This window comes from Pipistrellus hanaki (genome assembly GCF_964339955.1).
Source record: "Pipistrellus hanaki genome assembly, chromosome: 3".
Classification (NCBI taxonomy): Eukaryota; Metazoa; Chordata; class Mammalia; order Chiroptera; family Vespertilionidae; genus Pipistrellus; species Pipistrellus hanaki.
This window is the reverse complement of record NC_140505.1, coordinates 133,900,038-133,922,425: the sequence shown is the minus strand read 5'-3', so window position 1 is coordinate 133,922,425 and position 22,388 is coordinate 133,900,038. Positions and strand designations below refer to the sequence as shown.

General features: G+C 39.0%; 1 protein-coding gene across 1 annotated transcript in view; it reads right to left on the bottom strand.

Moving 5' to 3' along the window:
- Positions 1-14,058: 14,058 nt before the first annotated feature.
- The window catches only part of WIF1 (WNT inhibitory factor 1), a 73,227-nt gene continuing 64,897 nt past the window's right edge, over positions 14,059-22,388 (bottom strand). Inside the window, exons 8-10 of the mRNA XM_084877605.1 lie at positions 19,563-19,658; positions 18,435-18,530; positions 14,059-14,906 (exon numbers count right to left, since the gene is read on the bottom strand). Of these exons, the coding sequence (XP_084733731.1) occupies positions 14,785-14,906; positions 18,435-18,530; positions 19,563-19,658 (314 nt within the window). The 3' untranslated portion in view covers positions 14,059-14,784. The remainder of the gene's footprint in view (positions 14,907-18,434; positions 18,531-19,562; positions 19,659-22,388) is intronic.

Below are 22,388 nucleotides of genomic sequence, written 5' to 3'. Positions count from 1 at the left end.
TAGAACAGAAGACTGCCTTTAAATTGTAGCTACAATAAAAAGAATCACCCTTCCTTCTACCAAAGGGATCTTGGTCACACCCAAGACCTGTCTACATTGTTATTGTGGAGAGGGGTGGGATGAGGGAGAAATTGGGTTCTATTTCATTAACACCAAGCTGGCCTAGAGGGCATTCCCGTGGTACTGCCTTCCCATCACACCCATATTACTGCTCTGTTTTTCCCAGGATCCTTGATCTTTTTCCACCTCAGAAAGACCCTACCCACCTGAAGGCACTCCCAGGGGTTTGAGGCCAGTTTTGGGCCTCTTTTCCTGGTTGAGATGCTTAATTCGGGATCCTAAAACACAAGCATCTGTTGCAATGTCATTATCTACATTCGTCCAGAACTTGAAGTTCTCTTGGAGCTTGTGCTGGTAAACCAGAGGACCCCACTGTTTTCTGTAATTTTCTCTAAATTTAAAATAATTGCTTGTTAACCAATGTCACCCCAATAAATTTAATAAAAAATAAAATCTATTTTAAAAGATCCAGAAATAAGATAATAAGATTCTAGTATTCAATAATAACAGTCATGAAAAAAACACAGGTAGAATAAGTTTATCGTAATGATTTTATTAGTGCTTATTCGTTTCTTCATTTCTTTCTATTTAAGCCTAGACATAAATAAAAATGGGATTCTTAACCATTTTTCTGGATTTTACTTACACATTGCTATGGATCATCCCATCTCCGAACAAGGTTGAGTCCGTCACCCTGGTCTTGTTATATAGAGCTTACCCAGTTATAGTTAATTACTCCTACAATTGTTTATTTAATTGCTGTTTTCCACTAGACTTTAGACTCCTTGAGGACATGAATTTTATCAGGCTCAAATAACCCAGAGCTTAACACAGTGCTTAGCACATAAAGCTTAAACATATTTAAATGAATGAATTCATATTTCCTGAACACCCATTATGATGTCATTGACCTCACATTATTTGATCTTAATAATAACCACTTTTATTGATTGGGAGACAAGATCTGAGAAATTAAGAAACTTGTGCACATATGCATAGATTTTTGTATGCATAGATTTTTAAAGGGTAGACCCTGATTTCAAACCCATATAGAGAAAGAATAACCTGTAATGGTTAAGAGCATAGGTTTTGAAGCCAACTCCCTATATTCAGGAGTTTTGTAGGCTGTTATGAGGACTGAGCAAGTTCATGAAGGCAAAGCACTTAGAATAGAACTTGTCACAAAGTCAACACTTGGACAACATTAGGAATTAATATCACTTATGCCTTTCAACCTGTGTCCTTTCTACACTATCATGTTGTCTCCTCTCTTATTAACTAAACATCTTCCCTCATTATCTAAAACAATGAATTAAAATTAATGTAAATTAGTGCTAGTGTACCGCTGTGGATTATGATTTTAAAAATATATCAAAGTCCAGTGCAGAGCTAGAAGATGAAAGGAGAGTGGGCCCCTGAGTCACTCTATAGATGAAAGCTGCTCAGCTACAGGAAGGCACAACCAGAAATTATCTCATTTGGATAAGTCTCTAAATTTGGGGGGTTTTAGTTATAGCAGCTAGTGATACCCTAAATATCACATATTTTTTTTAAAGAAAAAGCTGAGTGGGTAAACTTGACAACAGTTGCTTTTTATTTATAATTTATATCTCTCTCCTTTATCTTTGCTTCAGCTTCTTTCTCTTGGAAAACACACTTGAATATTATTTAGATTTTGGAGAAAATGGGCAAAAAAACAAGAAGTTCTATTTAAACTTCCACATCTAAATAAGCATTTTGCTGGGGTATTGGGACTTGCATAGATACTAATAAAGTGGGATTTTGTTACAGTTTGTCTGTTATTTCCTATGAGTACAGAAATTCTGTGATGAGAAGGGTGGTGGACAGGAAAGGATTTGGAATTCCTAGATCTGTATTAATTACATGATTATAGTAGCCCCAAAAGCTCACCTCTGAGCTCTGCAGGGAGAGAATGTATTGTCTCTTAATTCAAAAGAGGGAATTTAATATAAAAGCTTGCTGCTTTTTGTTTCAATTAACCGTTCCTTTAAGAATCTTGGCTGTTTGAAAAAATACGTGAGATGATCTTGCTTAAAGGCTATACACCCAGTTTCAGACCTTTGGAGTGTAAGATTTATTATCTCCGACTGGTGAAATACAAGAACTTCATGCTTAGCATGCATTACATTTATAATTAGAGGGAAAAGCTGTTTTCATAAAAATAAAACAACACCAATAACAATAAAAACCAGCAGTTTCAGGCTTATTTGTGGAATGTTTTATGTCAGACACTATAAAAACTATCCCATCACCCCCCTTTCCACCTGTCTAACTTGTTTAGGAATTAACTTGAGGCATTTCCTGTAGAAGGAAACTTAGCCACCCTAGCTCAGGCCTCTTCATTGTGTGCCCACAGCACCCTCTGCTCTACAGAAGGCTAATAAATTACCTGCTTTCCCTCCTAAACGATTCACTTCTTAATGCAGGGACCCATTCATCTTTACACTTGGCACATGGTAGAAACTCAGTGAATATCTGTTACATGATTAAGTAAATGAGCAACAATTTAATTCCGCAGCCACCTTTGCCGGTGAGACACGTCCGATTTGAAGATTAGGTTGTATAAGGAAGGGAGTTGTACCAGTTCCTCAGGACATGGAACCTTCCCTTTAGGGAGAAAGCAAATTTCTGGGAGCTTTTTAAATGTGTCTTGGGAATCCTACTTTTAGTTTTCTTTAGGACTCTTTCTTTGTTCACCACTCCATATACCTAAGAACCAATTTACCACATTTTTTCCTGGTGGTTCAGTATATTCTTGGTGACAGAAGGCTGGAATCCTGCTAAAATTTGAGCCTTCTGGAACTTAAAAGGAGAGAGATCTCATGGGAAACCTCTCCTTGGCTTGCCTTACCTGAGACTCAGGCATCTGAAAACGTCAGATTCAGTCACCCAAATGAAATTAACGGCAAGGAGCGCCCAGGAGGGGGATGGGACTCCTCAGATCCAAATGAGCAGTGAATTGAGTCCAATGAGGGTGCTAATGAGCTGTTTTACACGGTTCTGGCAGACTCACCCCGCACCCCTAATTTTCTCTCAAGGTATCATTAAAATCAAATGATTCCCTTATTTTGGGTATCCATTTACACTGTAATTATTTTGGTCTTTTGCAGTGACTTTCATGATTAAATTAGGCAATTCTCTTGCCTGTGTAGATAATGTAATGGCTTTTTAATCATTTGTTTTTTACTGGCCAAATTGTTTCCATGATCCCATTAGAAATTCTTCTGTAGTGATTCCAGTGGATTTATTGAACTACTGGTGACAGCCACACTGATGAACTGCAGGCCGCTAAATTCAGCCAACGAATATAAAATACCTTCTATTTTCCAAGAAACCCAGGAAATATCTAATAATTTTGATCAATGGACATATTTGCTGACATTTACTGTTAAGTTCACAAAGAATATTTTGTGGTTATGGAGGTATTTTAAAATTGCATTTGTTCTGATTATAAAAGTAATACATTAATATTATTATAGAAAAATTCAAAAGTATAACAAATACTATTAAAACACCTATAATTTTACCACTTACTTAAAATTATTTCATATTTGATGGTATTTCATTATGGTTTTCATCTATTTCTTTTCCTATTACTTATCTATCTATCCATCTCTCTATCCAAAATGGGAGCCGTAACTTTCATGTAATTTTAGAATTATTTTCATATACTATGTATGATAAACATTTCCCTTGTCACTAAATATTCTTTGAAGTTATAACTTTAATAGTTGTATAATATTCCATTATATTCATTTGTTCTTTAGTAAATATTTTTTGAGCTTCTATGGTGAACAAGCTCAGGATTTACTGTAATGTATTTAGATATTTCCCTATTGTTTGAACATTTGGATCCTTTAAAAATATGTCACATCATGGTCCTCTGCTCCAAATCCTGTTTTGCTAAGAGTTAAAGCTTAAGTCCTTTGAGGCCCTTCACAACTACCCCCAAATTACCTGTCTGGTCTCTGTATTCATCTCCTATTCCTTTCAATTCTCAGGCCATTTTAGATATACTAGACTCCATATTATCATTCTAATTGCCAGGAAGATTTGTACCCCTGAACCTTTGCACCCCTGTTCTTCCTTACTGGAATGCCCAAGGACCTACTACCCAGATATCTCACCTCCTTCAAATCTTTGCTCAAGTGTTATCTGTTTAATGAAGAAACATGCTTCTCTTCATCTTGCCTCCAGCCACTTCTGCTGTCCCATATCTTGCTTTGCTTTAATTTTTTTCCAACATCATCTATTATTTTCTCATGAACTATTTAACATTAGTTATTTACTAAGTTTTCAATTTATTTTCTCTTCTTCCCTCTATAATGTAAATTCCAGGAGGATAGATATTTTTGTTAATTTTGTTCACCAATGTATTGCAGGTCCCAAAACACTATAGTAGGTACTCAACTAATATTTGTCAAATGAATGGATAAATGTTTTGATTTTTGGCTGTTGTGAACAATGCTGTATTGAGTCTAAATCTTTGACTAAATATTTTGTGATTTTTTTTTTTTTTGGATACTGATTTAAAAGAACAAATTTTAAGGCTTCCTAATAAATATCATTAAATAGCTTTTTAGAAAGTTGTCTGGCAACACATACAGCTGCAGAGTATAACTATGTCCACCTCATCACATTAATACATGTATTAAGTATTATTAAAAAAAAATATCTTTGCCAATCTGATCGATGAAAATGCTGCTCATTAAAAAACTATTTTAAAAGATTTACAACGATCTAATTAGTAAATTTGAAGATTTAAAAATCAGTACATTAGTTATTGATATCTCTTCTTTTGGGGATTAATCTGATCAAATTCTTTATTGATTTTTCTATTGTGAATTATGACTTATTTTCATTTTAACTAGAAATAATTTATACATGCCAGGAAACATATTTAGAGAAATAAACACTCCTGAACCTACCACCCAGCTTCAAAAATAGGATGCCACCATTTTTATTTTTATTTTTATTTTTGAAACTCCATGGGTGCCTCCCAGTCTCATTCCTCAGCATCTTCAAAAAGGAACCATTGTCTTTTTGTGTCCCCAAATGGCATGAAAATAGAATCATACTGTGTGTAGTCTTCATTTCAACTTTGTATTTCTAGAACTCACCAATGTTCGATTTCTACAGCTGTAGTTCATTAGTTTTTACTGCTGTACAGTATCCTCTTATGTGTATATACCACCATTTATTCATCTAGTGTCTGTTGGAAAGTTGGGCTGTTTCTAACATCCTGGTATTATAAACAACATTGTGACAAACATTCTTGCTCGTGATTCCTGAGGCATTATATGTACCTGGGGGTGGAATTGCTGGGTCATAGAGGATGGGTATGCTCAACTTTTCAAGATAATATGAAACTCTTTTCCAACTTGGTTGTATCAGCTTATGTCCCCATAGCAGCGGTTGGGCGTCCCTGTTGCTCACAGTTTTTCTAACTCTTGGTACTGTGCTGGAGTAACTAAAAAAATGGGATCCTTTTTTTTGTTTAAATTTGCATTTACCTGGGTGCTCACTAAGGAGACTGAATGTCCTTTCAAATGATTATTAGTTATTTACCTTTCCTCCTCTTTTTCTTTAAAGAGTAATAACCACCATTATCACAATCATTTATTAGGTGCTACTTGGTATGTGTCAATCCCTGCACATAACATGTTATCCCTTCATCAGTCTTATGAATAGTTACCATCATGTTTTTGGGCCCCAGAGAGGTTGTTATCAGAGTATACCAGTATGTTACAAATGGTGTTTCTCCAAATGATGTCCTTTACTCTTTATAACATGTGACTTGAGACTCAAGACTAATCTGTAATCCTGGTAAACTGCAATTTTTACAGTAGGTATCTAATTTCTGAAGTCTATCCTAAGGTCTTTCTGAGATTAAAAAAAAAATCACTGATAGTTGTGTGAAAGAAAAATTTCTAGGGCTCATCTCCATGGCCATGTTCTTGTTACTTTAGCAGAAAGGCCAATGCCAGTGACATTCTGGCTCTCGTGAAGCAACTGTGCACATGTGAGTGTCAGCTGGAGCAAGCACTCACCTTCTTGCAGAGAGGTTGTCTCCTGAAGAAACCCAATAGCATTTGTTCAATAAATGATTTTCCCTGTTGGATTTCAGAATCCAAGAAGAGTTGGCTGGTGATTATATGAGTCTGGAATTTTAGGAAAAGGGAATGTAGTTATTAGTTTTTTGAATGAACCAATCCAATATGCATTAATTTTGAGTCTGCTTTGTACAAAACCCCAAGACACAGATTTATGAAAGAACAAGAGGATATCATTTCTGTCTCCACTCTGTTTCCTGTTAAGTAGGAAGGTTTCAAACTTTGTTTTTGTGTACCCTGGTGTATGGTCATTAAGCTGAGGTTAGGTTAGAGTGCCAGATTGATCTCTAAATACATGGAAACACCATTTTAAGAAATGTTTTCAACAATGTTAATACATAGGGGGAAAAGAAGCCAATTACCAAAAGCCAACTGACTTACTATTTAAAAACGGAAGTCTCTGCCCTTGCTGGTTTAGCTCAGTGGATAGAGCATCGGCCTGAGGACTAAAGGGGCCCAGGTTCGATTCCAGTCAAGGGCACATGCTCAGGTTGTGGGCGTGGTCCCCAGTAGGGGGCCTGCAGGAGGCAGCCAATCAATGATTCTCTCTCATCATTGATGTTTCAAGCTTTCTCTCCTTCTCCCTTCCTCTCTGAAATCAATAAAAATATGTATATTTAAAAATAATAAAATGGAAGTTCTTTGTGTTGCAAATTACAAGCTCCCATTTTCCTTGAACTAGATTGCATTAAATTTTTTAAGAAGAAGAAGAAAAAAGGATGTAGTAAAGCTCCAGCTTCAGAGACCTGGTTATTCTAGGTCTATGTTCCCCAATGTGTGCTATGTGGAATTTTATTCTTGGGAAATACTTTAGGGTAAAAATTCTCTTTGATCAAGTTAGGTTTGGGGAATGCTGAATGTCAGTGCCCTCTTTGAGATATACAAGGTGCAGTCGCGTGGAAAAGGCTCTGAGTGGTGCTCCTGTGAAGACATCTTCCTCACTTAGTGTTAACTCCGTGTCTCTTAGACTTCCCAGAACCTCGTTTTCATATAATACCTATTAATACCTCCAGCAACTAGTATTCTCCAGGACATGAGTTTGGAATCCCCACACCAGGGTGATTACTGCTTCTAAACTGTTTTGTGATTTCCACATCCTGTGCTGTTTCTCCTTTGAATGAACAACCCCCTCTCAGATGCTGTGACCTGGAATTTCCACAGAAGAGTTCTCTAAAAGCTTTGGGAGGCTACTTCTGTGTTGGGCTAATGCTTGCTACCGGAAAGCCACCTTCCTGGTTCCGTTACTCCCTCTGCTAGGACTCTCACTGAGGTACCTCCCTAAGGTCTCAGTTTCTGGTTGGCACACATGGAAAAGCTCGGACACTTGGCAAAGCCAGGGGAGCTACAACTTGCTTCAATTTCAACGTGATGGTCTGTTTCAAAGGTCATATTTTTCTTCTAAAGGCGCAACCGCTGTAGTAATTTCCTTTCGTATGTTTTTAGCCATTTAGCTGGAGACAAGTTGTCATGGAATAACCTGTGTTCACATCATTTCAAGGGTGGCTTACATGTGGAGCCAGGACGGCTGCAGCCTGAAGGCTTACCTCGGCTCGTTACTCTGAAGCTGCCTTCTCAAGTCTGGTTTTGGTTTAGAAACAAAGTAGTACGTAATCCAAATAAACAAGCCAGGGCAGACTATCCAACTGACTGAGAAGCAAAGCAACTTTCAAACTCCAGTAGGGTTTACCTCTTGTGACATAAGCCAAGGATTCATTATTCACCAAGGTGCCCGGGGGATGGGGAGCCGCTGGCTAGCTGGCTTCCTCAGAGGCAGCACTTGCTCCTTCCCAAAGTGTGTTGTGTTGTGTTGTGTTGTGTTGTGTTGTGTTGTGTTGTGTTGTGTTGTAGGCAAAGATGCAGACTCTGAGCAAATATTCATCTTTGCAGAATAGAAAAAAGGTAACATATTTGCTTTTTTGTTTGGGGTGTTTCCTCGAAGTGAGACAAAACTCATTTGGATTTGGGACATTTGGATTTGGGGTTTCTGGAGAGCATCGCGAGGCTCTTCATTAAATCAAGCTTCCATGGGTGGGGATAAACTTTGTTTCTGTCACAGGCTTAAGCTTCCCACTCCAGCCAGGTTTCTGCCTTTCTGTCTCCTAATAAAAAACAGCAGTTATAAGTAGGAATGACCCAAGCTTATCTTTGTGGTTAAAATGGATTTTTCACAGAATTCTGAAAACTATCTTTCCCTTGTGAGCTATAAACTTAAAGCTACAAATTCTTTCTTTCTAACGCAGGAATTGAGGTTCAGGAATTGACTGGATTGAAGCAGAAGACAGTAAATTGTGTCCCCTTAATTTGCCCTCTACTTTCTCTCTTATCAATATTTTTTTGTTTGCCATGCTAAGAGCAGGAGAAATTCGGTAAATGGTCACTGACTTAGCTGGTTTGCTGGTTAATGATTCTTCCATTGTCAAAGCTTGGGTTGTGACAGTCCGCCATGAGGCTGGAATTGAGAGAGGGAAAGGCAAGGGAAGAGCTCATTTGGCCAGTGCCTGAAGAAGCAGATGTTTTTACCTGAACTTCCTTGTCCATGGACCTGAGAACATACTCCTTGACAAGGCCAACTTCATAGGTATGTGGCATGGGCAGCTGCACAGGGCCTGGCACTAGGATGACCTCCAGGCTTCGTTTGATGCTCTGTCACCTTCTTAAAATTCTTAATACATTTAGAACAAGGGCCCCACATTTAAACTTTTCTCTGGGCCCCTCAAATTATATCGCTGGTTGTTCTCCTGGGTTATAGCTGCCCAGCCATGGTCCCGATCCAGCCTCAAGACCATGCTCAAGGCTGGACTGTCTAGTGTCCTGTCCCTGGGAGCAGGGTGCAGGGTGCTGGGCGTTCAGCCCACAGTGAGTCAAGTTTGATTGATCCTTCTGTGGATTTGATGGATGATTTGTCATTACAAAGTAGCATTTTCTTGCTTTGGACTTCAAGAAATGCCTGGTAATTTCAACAGTTGTGCAAATTGAACACGATTAGGAAGGCAAATGTGTTTCCAAGGAAAAACCGTGCAATGCCAATGCTTAATAAAAATTAGTTTTCATTTGTAATGTGTATACTCTTATTGACAATCAACCAGTAAACAGCTGCAAAATCCATTTACATTTGGAGTTTTCGTTAGAATTTTAAGAAATCTTACTGAACACCTGAATACTTGGTTTTATGGTGTCAGTTTCCTGAATGTGGTTTCCATTTTGTATAGAAATCCATATGGAGGACATTTATTCAATATGCTTATTGAAGCTTTATATTTGTACCACTTGCATAAACCATCTAAAAATTATGACGACGACACTCCTGTCCTTGAACAGTCTTTTTTTTTTTTTCTTTCTTCTTTTTATTGCCCCACGAAATTCTCCTAAAATGGCCATGTTTCTTATTTACAACATTAAAAATTGCTCACCTCACAACATCCCTTTCCTCTCCCCTACTTTGGTAGAAATGTTTTTATTAAACTGCACTTCACTGTGATGATGTGTGCCTTCTTCAAGAACATGAGAATAGTCCTATCTGTGATTGCTCCCTGCTATGAAGAGCACTGTGTATTACAGGCACTCTCAGCTCTTTATGGGCACCCACCGGGAACACTGCTCTCTGCTCTCAATTAGAACAGAATAAAGACTTCATCTTCGGCTATGCCTCAGCATATCGGGCTAAAATTGTGTTATAAGGCTCAATGGACTTGGAATGAGATGGTAAAACAATTAGTTCCCCCAATTTTTTTTTTTTTTTTTTGAAGGAGTACTGCATATGGTTAGAGGGAATACTTTGAGAAGCCACTTGGAGGGGATGTTAAGAATTTCAAGGAGCTTGCTCAAGTAACAATATGCTTAATGAACTTCCCTCTGAGTAGCTTGGCTGGATTTAACTGGAGAGTTTTCGTTGGCTGGGTGGGGCACAGGATTTTTGAGTCAGAGACAAATTTCCTGAGATGGTGGATGAGAAGCTGAACTCTGTTAGTCACATTTGTTTTTTATTTTTAACCTCTTATTCATGTAGCTCCTCTATAAATAAATGTGGAAGAGTTTATTTTGAAGGCTCTCAAATGGAAGGGATGCCAAGAAGTAGCTTTCCCGTTGACCCTTATATCTTGATCCAGCCCAAATTAAGTTCTTTGTATAGTTTAACTTCTTCTGAGCAACTAGTTTTTGTGTCTATGGTCTTTGCTAACTGAAATGCGGCATGACTTCCCATTTGAGGTGGCTGGAGCAGAACTTAGAGCTAAATATGTGGTGCACATCTCACAAGTGTGCAGGGATCTCCCCTGGGTCCATTTTGTGGTCTAACCTTGATTTCCTTTAGCCTCATTTTCCACTCATTTTATCTTAGCAAATAGTATACATCTTTCCAGACTGCCTTCACTTCTTACTACTTTAACTTTTAAATTATTATTTAGAGGTATTTTAAATATTCTCTTTCTCATCTTTCTCATTCCTCTTCCTCCCCCTCTTCCTCTTCTGTGGTATAACTCCATATGAGTAATAATTATTTCATGTCCCAAATTAGTGGCATTTGTTTCAAGAGCTGATCTCTCACTGTTGTGATTCTACATAAAGTGACAACACAGCGAAAGGGTATATCTTGGAAAAAACTCATAATATATATGGTTATGCGGAGAGGGGAGGAATGAAGTGCTCAATGAGTTTGCCAAAGAGTGAAGTCCGCACTGTTACATAAAGATATACATAGGTAAGCAGTAAGGGATGTTTACTATATGTGGAGTCTAAAAACACAAGTAAAGCCTACTGCATTTCACCAAAGCCATAATATATATATATATATATATATATATATATATATATATATATATATATATATATGTGTGTGTGTGTGTGTGTGTGTGTGTGTGTGTGTATATATATATATATATATATATATATATATATAATTTTTAAGTAATTCAACATATAATTAGTATTATTCATTAATAATCTAAATAATCCTTAATAAAGTATTAGCCTAACCTTCTTACTGTATTTTCAAGACACTTCCCACTAAGATGTCCTAAAGGAACATCAACATCTAAACTCAACATCTTCAAAACTGAACTCATATCTCTGGAAGCCCACACCATTCCTCCCTAGTGAATAGCATGGCTGTCCAGGTTCCTCTCTCTTCTTAACCCCTGGACTCCCAGTCATCTATTCCCCTGCTTAGATGTGAACACTCTGATGAGTCCAAACTCTCCTCTCTGACACTAACACCATTTCAGATTCTATTATCTCTCCCCTTTACCAGAGGTCTCCTTTTGGGGGGGAGGGGGGTGTACTCCAGGGTGTACACCAAACCATCTTTTGGGTAAGTGAAGAAAATATTAGAGCTTCTATTTCTATTTTTCTCTCTTTATTTTAACACTTCTGGCTCTTATATGTATACATTATATATTCATATATACATGACTTTGTGCTCAACTATTTATAATGGGTTATGTAATCAGAATGGTCTGGGGATGACCAACCTAGTCTATTACAGTTTGCCACCCTGCCTCTGGTCTAACTTCCCACCATCCTATTTTTTGTCTATGAGCTTACAACTAAAGTGCTGAGACTAAACTAAGCACTATATAAATGTTATCTCTGTTATTATTATAATTACTAGAGGCCCAGTGCATGAAATTCATGCATGGGGTTGTGTGTTCCTCAGTCCAGCCTGCACCCTCTCCAATCTGGGACCCCTCAAGGGATGTCCAACTGCCCATTTAGGCCTGATCCAGGTTAGGGATATCCGACTGCCCGTTTAGGCCCGATCCCAATCTGGATTGGGCCTAAACAGGCAGTCAGACATCCCTCTCACAATCCAGGACTGCTGCCTTCCAACTGCTTACCTGCTTGCCTTCCTGATTGCTCCTAACTGCTTCTGCCTGCCAACCTGATTACCCCCTATCCACTACCCTGTGAGCCTGATTGATGCCTAACTGCTCCCCTGCCAGCCTGATTGCCCCTAACTGCCCTCCCCTGCAGGCCTGGTTACCTCTAACTGCCGTCCCCTGCAGGCCTAGGTTCCCCCCCCCCCCCTCAACTGCCCTTCCCTGCAGGTCTGGTTGCCCCCAACTTTCCTCCTCTGCCAGCCTGGTCACCCCTAACTTCCCTCTCTTGCAGGCTTGATCACCCCCAACTGCCCTCCCTTGCAGGCCTGGTCCCTCCCAACTACCTTCCCCTACTGGCCATCTTGTGGAAGCCATCTTTGACCACATGGGGGCAGTCATCTTGTGGTTGGAGTGACAGTCAATCTGCATATTACTCTTTTATTAGATAAGATAGAGGCCTGGTGCATGTGTGGGGACCAGCTGATTTGCCTTGAAGGGTATCCCAAATCAGGGTGGGGTTCCCCTGGGATGTGGTGTGGCCTGGGCAAGGGGCCTCCCAGCAACCCAAACAGAGGCCCTAATATCTGGGATTTATTTATCTTCTATAATTGAAACTCTGTAGCCTTGAGTGGGGTTCAGGGTGTGCAGAAAGCTTGGCTTCCTCCTTCGCCAGAGGAAACTCGAGCCTCCCGCTATCTTCAGTTCTGTGGCTGCTGTCATTTTTGTTGGGATTTATTTATCTTCTATAATTGAAACTCTGTAGCCTTTGGGTCAGGGTGGCAGGGAAACTTGGCTTTCTCCATTGCCGGGGAAACCCAAGTCTTCTCCTTGCTGCAGTTAGTGGCCACAGCCATCTTGGGTTAATTTGCATACTCACTCCTGGATGGCTGGTAGGCGTGGCTTGTGGGTATAGCGGAGGTATGGTCAATTTGCATATTGTTCTTTTATTAGATAGGATTATCATCCTATCCCCAAATTTAATTTTCTGCCACTTAGGTCCTTATTGTCATGTAATTGGATTTTTACTTAAAAGTTTTAAATAAATAAGTTGATTCTCATGTTAGGATCCCAAGGTTAGCTTCCTGCTGCTGGTATGCTTTGCAAGCTCTGTGTGACCCCAGGCTGACACTCTGGGCTCTGGCTAGTTAGAAGAGAAAGACTGCCAAGGTCCAGTGCCATAACAAGGGATGTTCCTCTGCTGCCACCTCTGCCTGGACCACCTCTGTAACAGATGCTTCTCTAAGTCCCACAGCTGATCATTGCCACTCCCTAACATAGGAAAACTGATATACTTTAGAATATCTGTAAAATAAAGTTCACATTTCCTTGGGAGAATAAAATATGTTGGAAAGTTGCTACCTAGGATTTGTGGAGTTTTTCCTTTTACTGTATTTGCTGAGAGAATGGAAGGAGAAATGACAGTAGAGTCTAAGGCTCCAGAGTCAGATGTGAGGATTGAAACCTGTCCCTATCATTTGAAACCATTTCCTATCATGTGTGATCTTGGTAAATTTCTTCTTGTCACCATGATTCAGTTGTTTTTTTTTTTATCTGTAAAAATGCACAATGATACCTGTCCTAGGATTGTAAGATAACACACATAATGTTTGTGGGAATAACGGGTTTTTAATTATGATAGCTCTTTTCATTGATACCATTCTGACACCTTCAGAAAGGCTTCCACAGATGGATATTTGACCCATTCCAGTTGGGGAAGACCTCTTGAAAGACACAACTGAGCTGAGAGCAGGCATAAGTCAGAGTGCTGCAGGCAGTGACAACAGGGTGCTGTGTAGAGAGAGCGAGTTGGGAGGGAGAGACGAGGATAGAGACTAGGACAGGGTCTGAGGATGGAATAGCATATCTCTTTTTTTTAAATTTCTTTATTGATTAAGGTGTTACCATCAAATCTCAGAGGGAAGGTAAGGGTGGATGGGGGTAAGGAGGAGAGCTTCTCTTCTTAAGAGTGCTGGAGTTTCAACTACCACTCAACTGTAACCAACTTTATTTCCATAAGATAGCACATGCAAAGATCACTCCATAAAACAGTCTGAAAACTAAAGCAGCACCTTTATTTTATACATACAAACAGTATAAAATGTTTATTATGTAAGAGCTGTGTTTTGTTTACAATATATTATATTGCTTCAAGCCAATGCCAAAAGTTCATACATTATATTCCCTATTTTATTGTGTTCACAATATATTATATTGTTTAAATGCCACTCCCACAGTGTTACTTCTTTTCTTTTTTTAATAGTGAATTCTCTGGAATCATGGTAAGGTCAAATATATTGTATTGAGAGTTTAAAAAGAAGGACAATTAAAAATGACAAATGTCTAAATACATGACAGTAAAATTTGAAATGCTATAACTTCACGATTAACTGTTTCATCCAAACCCTTGTGATTTATGCTTGTTTGTTCCACTTACCTTCTCTAACATACCCCAGCCCCTCCACACCATGGATGCATTGTGATTCTGGAAATTACCTGTCAACTACACACTGAAAAGACAAAATGTTAACCTGATCAACTGCCATAATATAAAATCTGTCCCAAAGCACTGAAACTAGAAAATTGATACCATCATGCTACAGATGTACTTAGAAAACTTAAAAGGAAGAGTAAATATCAGCTCAGTGATTTATAATGAAGCTAATAAAATTCAGGCCAGTATTCTTAACTGTAATGAACATTATTTGAACATTCAACACATGAAAGGTTAACAAAGGCTATGAACTTGGTGTAACTTAAAACGTTTCAGATGTCGGAGTTCACCAGATGTAATTGGATTCAGGTGGATCCTGCTGCTCCTCGGCCTTTTTAGGTGAAGGCGTGTGCTGCCTGAGCCCTGTGCCTGCTGGCCTCAGGGCATGCATGAGGCTGGCTCCGTACCCTGCAAAATTATTCACAGCTTAAAAGAAAAGAAACTATAAAAACAGGCTCTTTAGATTCATTATTAACCATTCAAATGAAATCCATTTTCCCTTTTCAACCCAAAATGGAAGACCACAGCAACCACAAAAAGCTACCTGAAGGAAGAGATGCTACGCGTTCAAAATCCCTGTTAAAAGAAATCCTTTTTACTAACTTCATCAACTCCGGCTTCCATGGAATGTCTGACTCACTATGTATTATGGCCATGCAGAAACTCCTGATGCAAAGTTTGGATGAATATGATTGAATGGAAGGATCTTCTCCACCCAAGAGCTGGGAATGAGGTAGCACTGAGATCTCCAATGTAGGGAGACTTTGCAGAAGGTTTGACTATTGATTCTTTTTACGCATAAACTAGCCTAGATTATATTGTTCAATATAATAACCTCCACTCTTCATATTCACTAACACAAAATAGGAATTTTGTAAAAATTAAGGAATTCCGTTGCACATTTAGAGAAAGGATTGTGATTTGAACTAATTCCTTACCAGTGGGTATTTGTGTGTTTAGTCAAGGTGGGCATGTATCTATTTCCAGCTCAGTTATTGTTACATAGAGTGCAGCACTGAGTTACACAACTTGAGACCTTCCTTGCTCTTACTTGCAACTTTTAGAGGTGCTAAGCACCAGTTCATTTCTACCCATTTCCTAAAACTGATCCAAGACAGCAATCACATTGTGGAAATCTGCCTCCATTTTCCTTTGCATTAGAGTCAAGTCCGGCATTTCATTTGTTCCTCTTGGTTTTTAAATGCAAGCATGCCATTAAATATGTTCTGCGAACAGAATACTTTGTGCCTGAATGTGTTTCTTGAATTGTCAGTGTGCAGGCTAGTAGCTCTGGGACAGCCAAAACATGAGCCAACAATGTGCTGGAGGAAATCCCTACCCTGCCTCTCCCTGCCACCCATGAAGCCCTAACCTCCCTGCTGGTGGGGGTGAGCCTAAGCAGAGAAGTCTGTCTCCCGTATCCTCCTTCCCACCGAGATGCCTGGATGCCGGGGACCTCCCAACGTGGCACCCCACTGGGAATCTGTTCACAGAAGAACTCTGCCTTACAGCTTCCTTGTTACACCCGCTAGTCGAAATAAACTTCCTTCTTTTTGCCTTGATTCTCTTAGCTAATGTATAAAATAGTTGTGTGGCCTCTCCCAAACACATATTTCATTTTAATTACCCGTATTTTCCGGCGCATAAGACGACCCTTGAAATGAAAAAAAGTCAACCGAAAATCGGGGGCAAAAGACCAAAACTGCACAAAAATTACCTGCAGATCTTGATGGCAAAGTAAGTCTTTTCTTTGAAATGGGGGGTAGTCTTATACAGCGAATATAGGCCTAAGCCTATGTTTTAACTGTAAAATTAGGGGGTCGTCTTATACGCCAGAAAATACGGTAAGCACCAGAGCATCTTCTGGGTGTGCAGTGCCTTGCCCAGAGGAGGTAGAGTTTTCTGCAGCACAGTCTACAAGTGGGGTGCTATCTGAAGTTGGCAGACCTGTCAGAATTGCTCATCTATATACCACGACGCCCCTTTTTGGAAGAGTGCCAGGAGTGTCAGCAGGACAGTGCCCCTCATGCTGTCCTCCCATTACTCAGGGGCCACCAGGCTCCAGACGTGAGTCCCAAAGGACCTTTGTAGTTGAATCCTGGGATGGGTGGTCTGACCTCATTCCTAGGACTTCTAAAAAGGTAATTTGATTTTGGGACAAGCCTCAAGGTTTGCATCTAGTTTAGGGTCGAACAAAGGGTTTGGTTTCCTCTTTCCTAAAATAGCTCTAGAAAAGGTTAGCTTTCTATAGGCCTTTTGGTCAAAAGAAGGTTTCCTTGTATGTATGTTCTAACAGGGATACCATTCAACCATTCCCACCTGGGTAAAGGGCTATTTCCCAGAGGAGCCACATTTCTTTTTAAACTTTGCCCACTGGAAGCCAATTCAGTCTACCATCCAATCAATTCAGTAGGTGAAAAAGAGTGAAGTCAATCTATTAGTATAGCTTAGACCAGACCCAACTACCTTAAAATAAACATGTGCACCTACATATTAGTGTATTACATATACATAAGAATAATACAATGTGAGCATTTTAAAATCTGCACAAAAATAAATTTGAGGTTGAAAATATAAATACTTATGTTACCTATTTATATTAGAATAAATAAAATAATATCAGATATATTTTTAAATGAATATATTTTTCTCAGCACCTCAGTTGATCATTTCCACATTTCCTGGGCTACATGCTTCATCCTTTGGAGACCCTTGATCTAGAAAAACATCTGACCTGTAAATGATGTATTCAATTGTATCCATTATTTTGGAGACACGATATGCTAAACCAGCGATTTTCAACCAGTGTGCCACAAGAATTTTTAAAACATGAAATATCTGACTAGTCAGGGACACTGACCTCTTTTCCCTTAGATTGTCAAATAAAAAATGACAACAGTCAACACAACTATAGCATCTGGTGTGAATGAATCAAAATTCTACCTACTTTCTTTTTTTTTCTTTTTGGGCAAAATATGAATTTTGATGTGCTGCAGAATATTAGTAATTAGTCCGGGTGCACTATGAGATGAAAAAGGTTGGACATGGCTGTGCTAGACACATGTGGACTTCTGTTATCGCAAGGTGTCATAGGCTAAAGTCTTCCTCTCCTGGAAGCAGAGTAGACAGTGGGCACAGCTTAGGAGACTGAGCTGTAGCTGCCAACCACACTGAATCTGCATTGTTTCTGTGTTTCACTTGCAAATTGCCTGTCCCTCCCACCAGAACCTGGGCTCCACCCAGCAGAGCCTCCTCTCCCTGTTCACTGGTATGTCCCAAGTGCCCAGATTCATGCTTAGCACAGGAAGATATCAACCACAATGAAACAGTTGCTTTTAGTAAGTCTCATTTTTTGTATAAAACAGGCCAATGGTTTATTATCTCAATAGCTAGTTTGTTTCTGATCATCAGTAAATTGGAAAAACAAAACAAAACAAAAAAAACCCTCAACTCCACCACAGAATCTCTCCCATACTTCTTAACCCTTTCTCTCCCTCAAAAGAACTTCATTTAAAACATACCATGCCAGTACAATTTTTAAAGATTATAAACAGCAGAACTCTCTATGTTAGCTATGCTAGTTGATAAATCTTGAATGGCAAAATCAGAGCCACGAATGTACAATTCTATATTTGATTTAAAAATCTTACTTTTACTTGTCATTGCTTCCATATTTAATAGACCCATATTTCCAAATCAACCTGTTTTACTAATTTAATCTAGGAAATCTTTGTGGTGATATTGTACAATGAGGCATTCCCTTTACACTCTCAAGCTTAGACTCAAGTGTAGAGAGCTGCAGGCTGCAGGAGGAAGCATGGGAGAGAAGAGGCAAAGAAGAAGTTGCTTTAATGAGATGGAAAGCAGGCTGAGTTATGAGTTCTCTTTCAGTCTTTGAAGCCAAGGAACAGACTTAAAAGAGGCCATCTCACTCACTTTTATTGCAGTGTCTTCCATGCCAGCCTTCCTGACACTGGCATTTGTTGGGCTCATGGCAGGTTCCGTGTGTCCCACAGCCAGGCTCACAGACAGCTAGAATCAAAGGAGATAAAAAGGATGTTTTCTGAGCTTTCGTTTCTCAACAGAAATACACAGCTGTTTTCCTTGCTGTGCTTTAAGATGTGTTAGTATTGGCTTCATCCCCTCATTTCTTTTTTTTTTTCCTGTCAATCTTCAGCTCCAAGTTGGTTTGGGACTTATTGAGAAGATCCTGAGAATGATCTTAAACTAAGTTTGACATTTCTCATTCACAAGAGACGCTCGACAAGACTCCAAAGCTGCTGGGCAATGGAAGTTTATTTCCCTTAAGAAAACTCCTAAAAGGTTAAAAAGCTCATTTGTATGTGTGAATGTGTCTAACTTTTTATACATGTGTCAATTTCACAGGACATTTTTAGTCTACATAAAGGAAACCTATACTGAGTGGCCAGATTATTATGATCTCTGAACACATAAAAATCTGGCCACTCACGCCGAAACCGGTTTGGCTCAGTGGTAGAGCATCGGTCTGCGGACTGAAAGGTCCCAGGTTCGATTCCGGTCAAGGGCATGTACATTAGTTGCGGGCACATCCCCAATAGGGGTTGTGCAAGAGGCAGCTGGTTGATGTTTCTCTATCATCGACGTTTCTAGCTCTCTTTCTCTCTCTCCCTTCCTCCTCTCTGTAAAATATCAATAAAATATATTTAAAAAAAAAAAAAAAATCTGGCCACTCAGTATATGTATATATATATTAGCAGCCTGGTGCATGAATTTATGCATGGATGGGGTCTTGCCAGCCTGGCCAGGGGAAGGGGACATGGGCGATAGGCCAGCCTGCCTGTTGGTTGAACTCCTCCTGGTCAAAGGGACAATTTGCATATTAGCCTTTTATTATATAGGACATACACTGAGTGGCCAGAGTATTATACATTCAGAGACCATAATAATCTGGCCACTTAGTGTATATATCAGGAAAGAAAGGCTCATGTCTAGGTAACATGCAGCAGGCACAGAAGTTAATGCAGAATAAGACTAGGGTTACTTCCATAATCCCTTACCCAGCCATGTGTACGGGATACTCACGCTTTGAACAGAGGTCTCCTTGGTAACCTTTGGAGCACTTACATTTGCTTTTACCAATGCATTTACCTCCATTTCGACAAGGCTGTGGGCATTTGCCTGAAACAAAGAAGAATGCAAATAAGCAAGGAATTCCATATTTCGTTCAGAGGTAATTACATTTCTCAAACTGCCAGGCTTTAGGTGGATAAAGCTACTAAATGGCAGTTATTTCCATTTATTTCAGATTTAATCTGGCTTTGATTCTGTTTGAATTTCATTTTTGGAACAATCAGGCTAGTATTTTTACTTATAATTTTGAATATATACCTTTTGCATTGCTCAAATGCTATCTGTACATTACTTTTTCATAAACAATATTTTAATTGATTCATAAGCCCTTATAGTTTAATATATACTAACAGCTGAGATATACTATTCCTGTAAATGATCTTTTCTTTGCGTTCTGATTTTTGAGTATCACTTTTTCTGAAAGCAGGCTGACACCTGTACCTGACAGCATCTGTCTTAGCCTAAGATTCTCCAGAAAGGAGGGCTTCCATGCACATATTGTAGTTTACTTGGGGAAGTGATCCTAGGCAACAGGAATGGGGAAAAGGAAGAGTGAAACAGGAGGGAAAACCAACACAAAAGTATGTGTGTGAGTGGGTCATCACTATGGCAATCGGATTCTACCCTACTATATCCTGCTGAGGAGCCCTGTAGGTGGCACCTTCAAGAAGGGAGAGGGGAGCATCTATTCATCAGCACCTGTGTCCTACTGGTCAAGGGTCACCCCATAGGATAACTGCCTTGTGCTTCCATTCTGCAACTGTATGAATACAGGCCATATATTTTAGGACTCAGAGGAATGTGAGTAGAAAGCAAGAGAACTACTGAACAACTAAGATAAAGTATAATCAGGTTTTTCGTGTGAAAATCAGGTTGTCTCAATAGTGGCTGGAGTGAAAGGCTGGCTGAAAAGGATGTCAGGTGCACAAAAGGTGCCTAATACCACACCTGTGCATTTTTCTGCACTGTCTCAGATCCTAATGACACATCATTTTTTTTAAATCTATATGCCAAATGAGTATTGCTAAAGTTTTCACAGATCTTTGAATCACAGGAGTTTAGAGCTGAATAGGGCCTTAGATGTAAAAACTATACAATAATTTTCTTCTTATTCCAGAAGCTACTTATTATCCCTCTGCAACCTAGAATTTTCCATCCTAAGGCTGAATTTTTTGAAGAAGTACAAGAGAAAGGTTTGTCCATCCAGAGCTGAAAGCACACCCTATAACTGGCACAATGATGTTGCAAAGAGAGCAAACAGCCAGTAGATCTTGGTAGTGGAGGAGTTTGGATAACGTATTTTTTGATATTGTTGTTATTCTTTTCTACTTTAGCAGAATACTCACTGGAAAGGCCTCAATACATAAGGAGAAGAAATTAAATCTTTATCCTAAAATAACAACCCACCTTTCCTTCTCTTAAGATCTTTTATGGTCAAATGAAGCTTTGAAACAAGTGAACTACTATATTAGTTTACCGGCAAGCACTATGCTTAACAAACATGAAGTGAATTCCATTATGAAAATCATGTTGCTAAAAACACACTTTACTTTTTCTTTTACTTATCAAAAAGAACTTTTCTTTACATATAAGCCAAATGAAGCAGCATTTGGTCATGGTGAGACAATATAGACTTAATGTTGTGATGTTAAAATTTCTCAAAAACCTAGGATGCCATTAGACTTTTAGATTTTTCTGATGCATGAGGTGTTCCAGAAACAGGAAAAACCTTAATTATTAAAACAACCTTAATAATAGATTACCACCTTATCAATGACCACTAAAAACCCAAAAGGGTCCTTTTTGCTAAGTTTGGATACAAAGAATAGCACTTACCGTTTGGTTAAGATCCTAACCCTTCCCTAAAGAAAAGGAGTACCTAACTCAGAATTTCTGTTTGCATTTTTAAAAATCTGACTCTATTGTATGCACAAAATTGGATCATATCACAGTGTTCTGCAGTGCACTTGGGTTTTTCAAGAAAGCAAGATGTGGGACAATAATTATATGGCAGAAAAGATTTAGTACTTATTATGAAATACTTGGCAAGCCCAACTTTCCCCATGTCCTATGAGAAGTGAACGTGGTCACACACAGAATGATTGGTGGAGAGAACTTTTTCATGGACTCCTCGGGTCTTATGTTTCCTTGGCAAGAGGTTCCCTGCAGTCAGGAAGAGGACGTTCTCTCCTGGTTATCACACAACAGAAATGTGACTGCAGGCAACCGGTAGAAGGCCACTCCTAGATCAAATCTCATGGAGCCAAAAATCTCATAAAGATTGATGGTTTTAAAACTCAGAGGCCATAAGTATCTTTAATATTGACTTCTTTTTCCTGAAAATATTTTATAACCAAATTCTATCCATTAGACAGTGGAAAATTGAGTCAACTTCAGAGATTACCAAAAAGAGGCCAAGGATTGCTGGAGACAAACAGATCTTATTAAGTTTGAACAGTTAGCATTTTTAGTGGATGAGTCTGGTGAGGACAATGAAATATTAAAAAGCATTCAGCGTCCTCCACCCATTGGATTGTGGGACACCTTCAATTTGCTACTCCATTCCACATAGAAAAAGATTAGAAAGGTTTACAATAACTACCAACAGTCATCATCTCTGGGTTTTAGGATTATGGGTGATTTGTAATTATTTCATTCAACACTCTAAAATTTTTACAGAGAACTTTTATAATCATAAGAATCCATGAGGTTATTTTAAAAACCCATTTACCATACAGTATAAATAATTTGTGTGGTTTTTTTAATTGAAGGTTCATT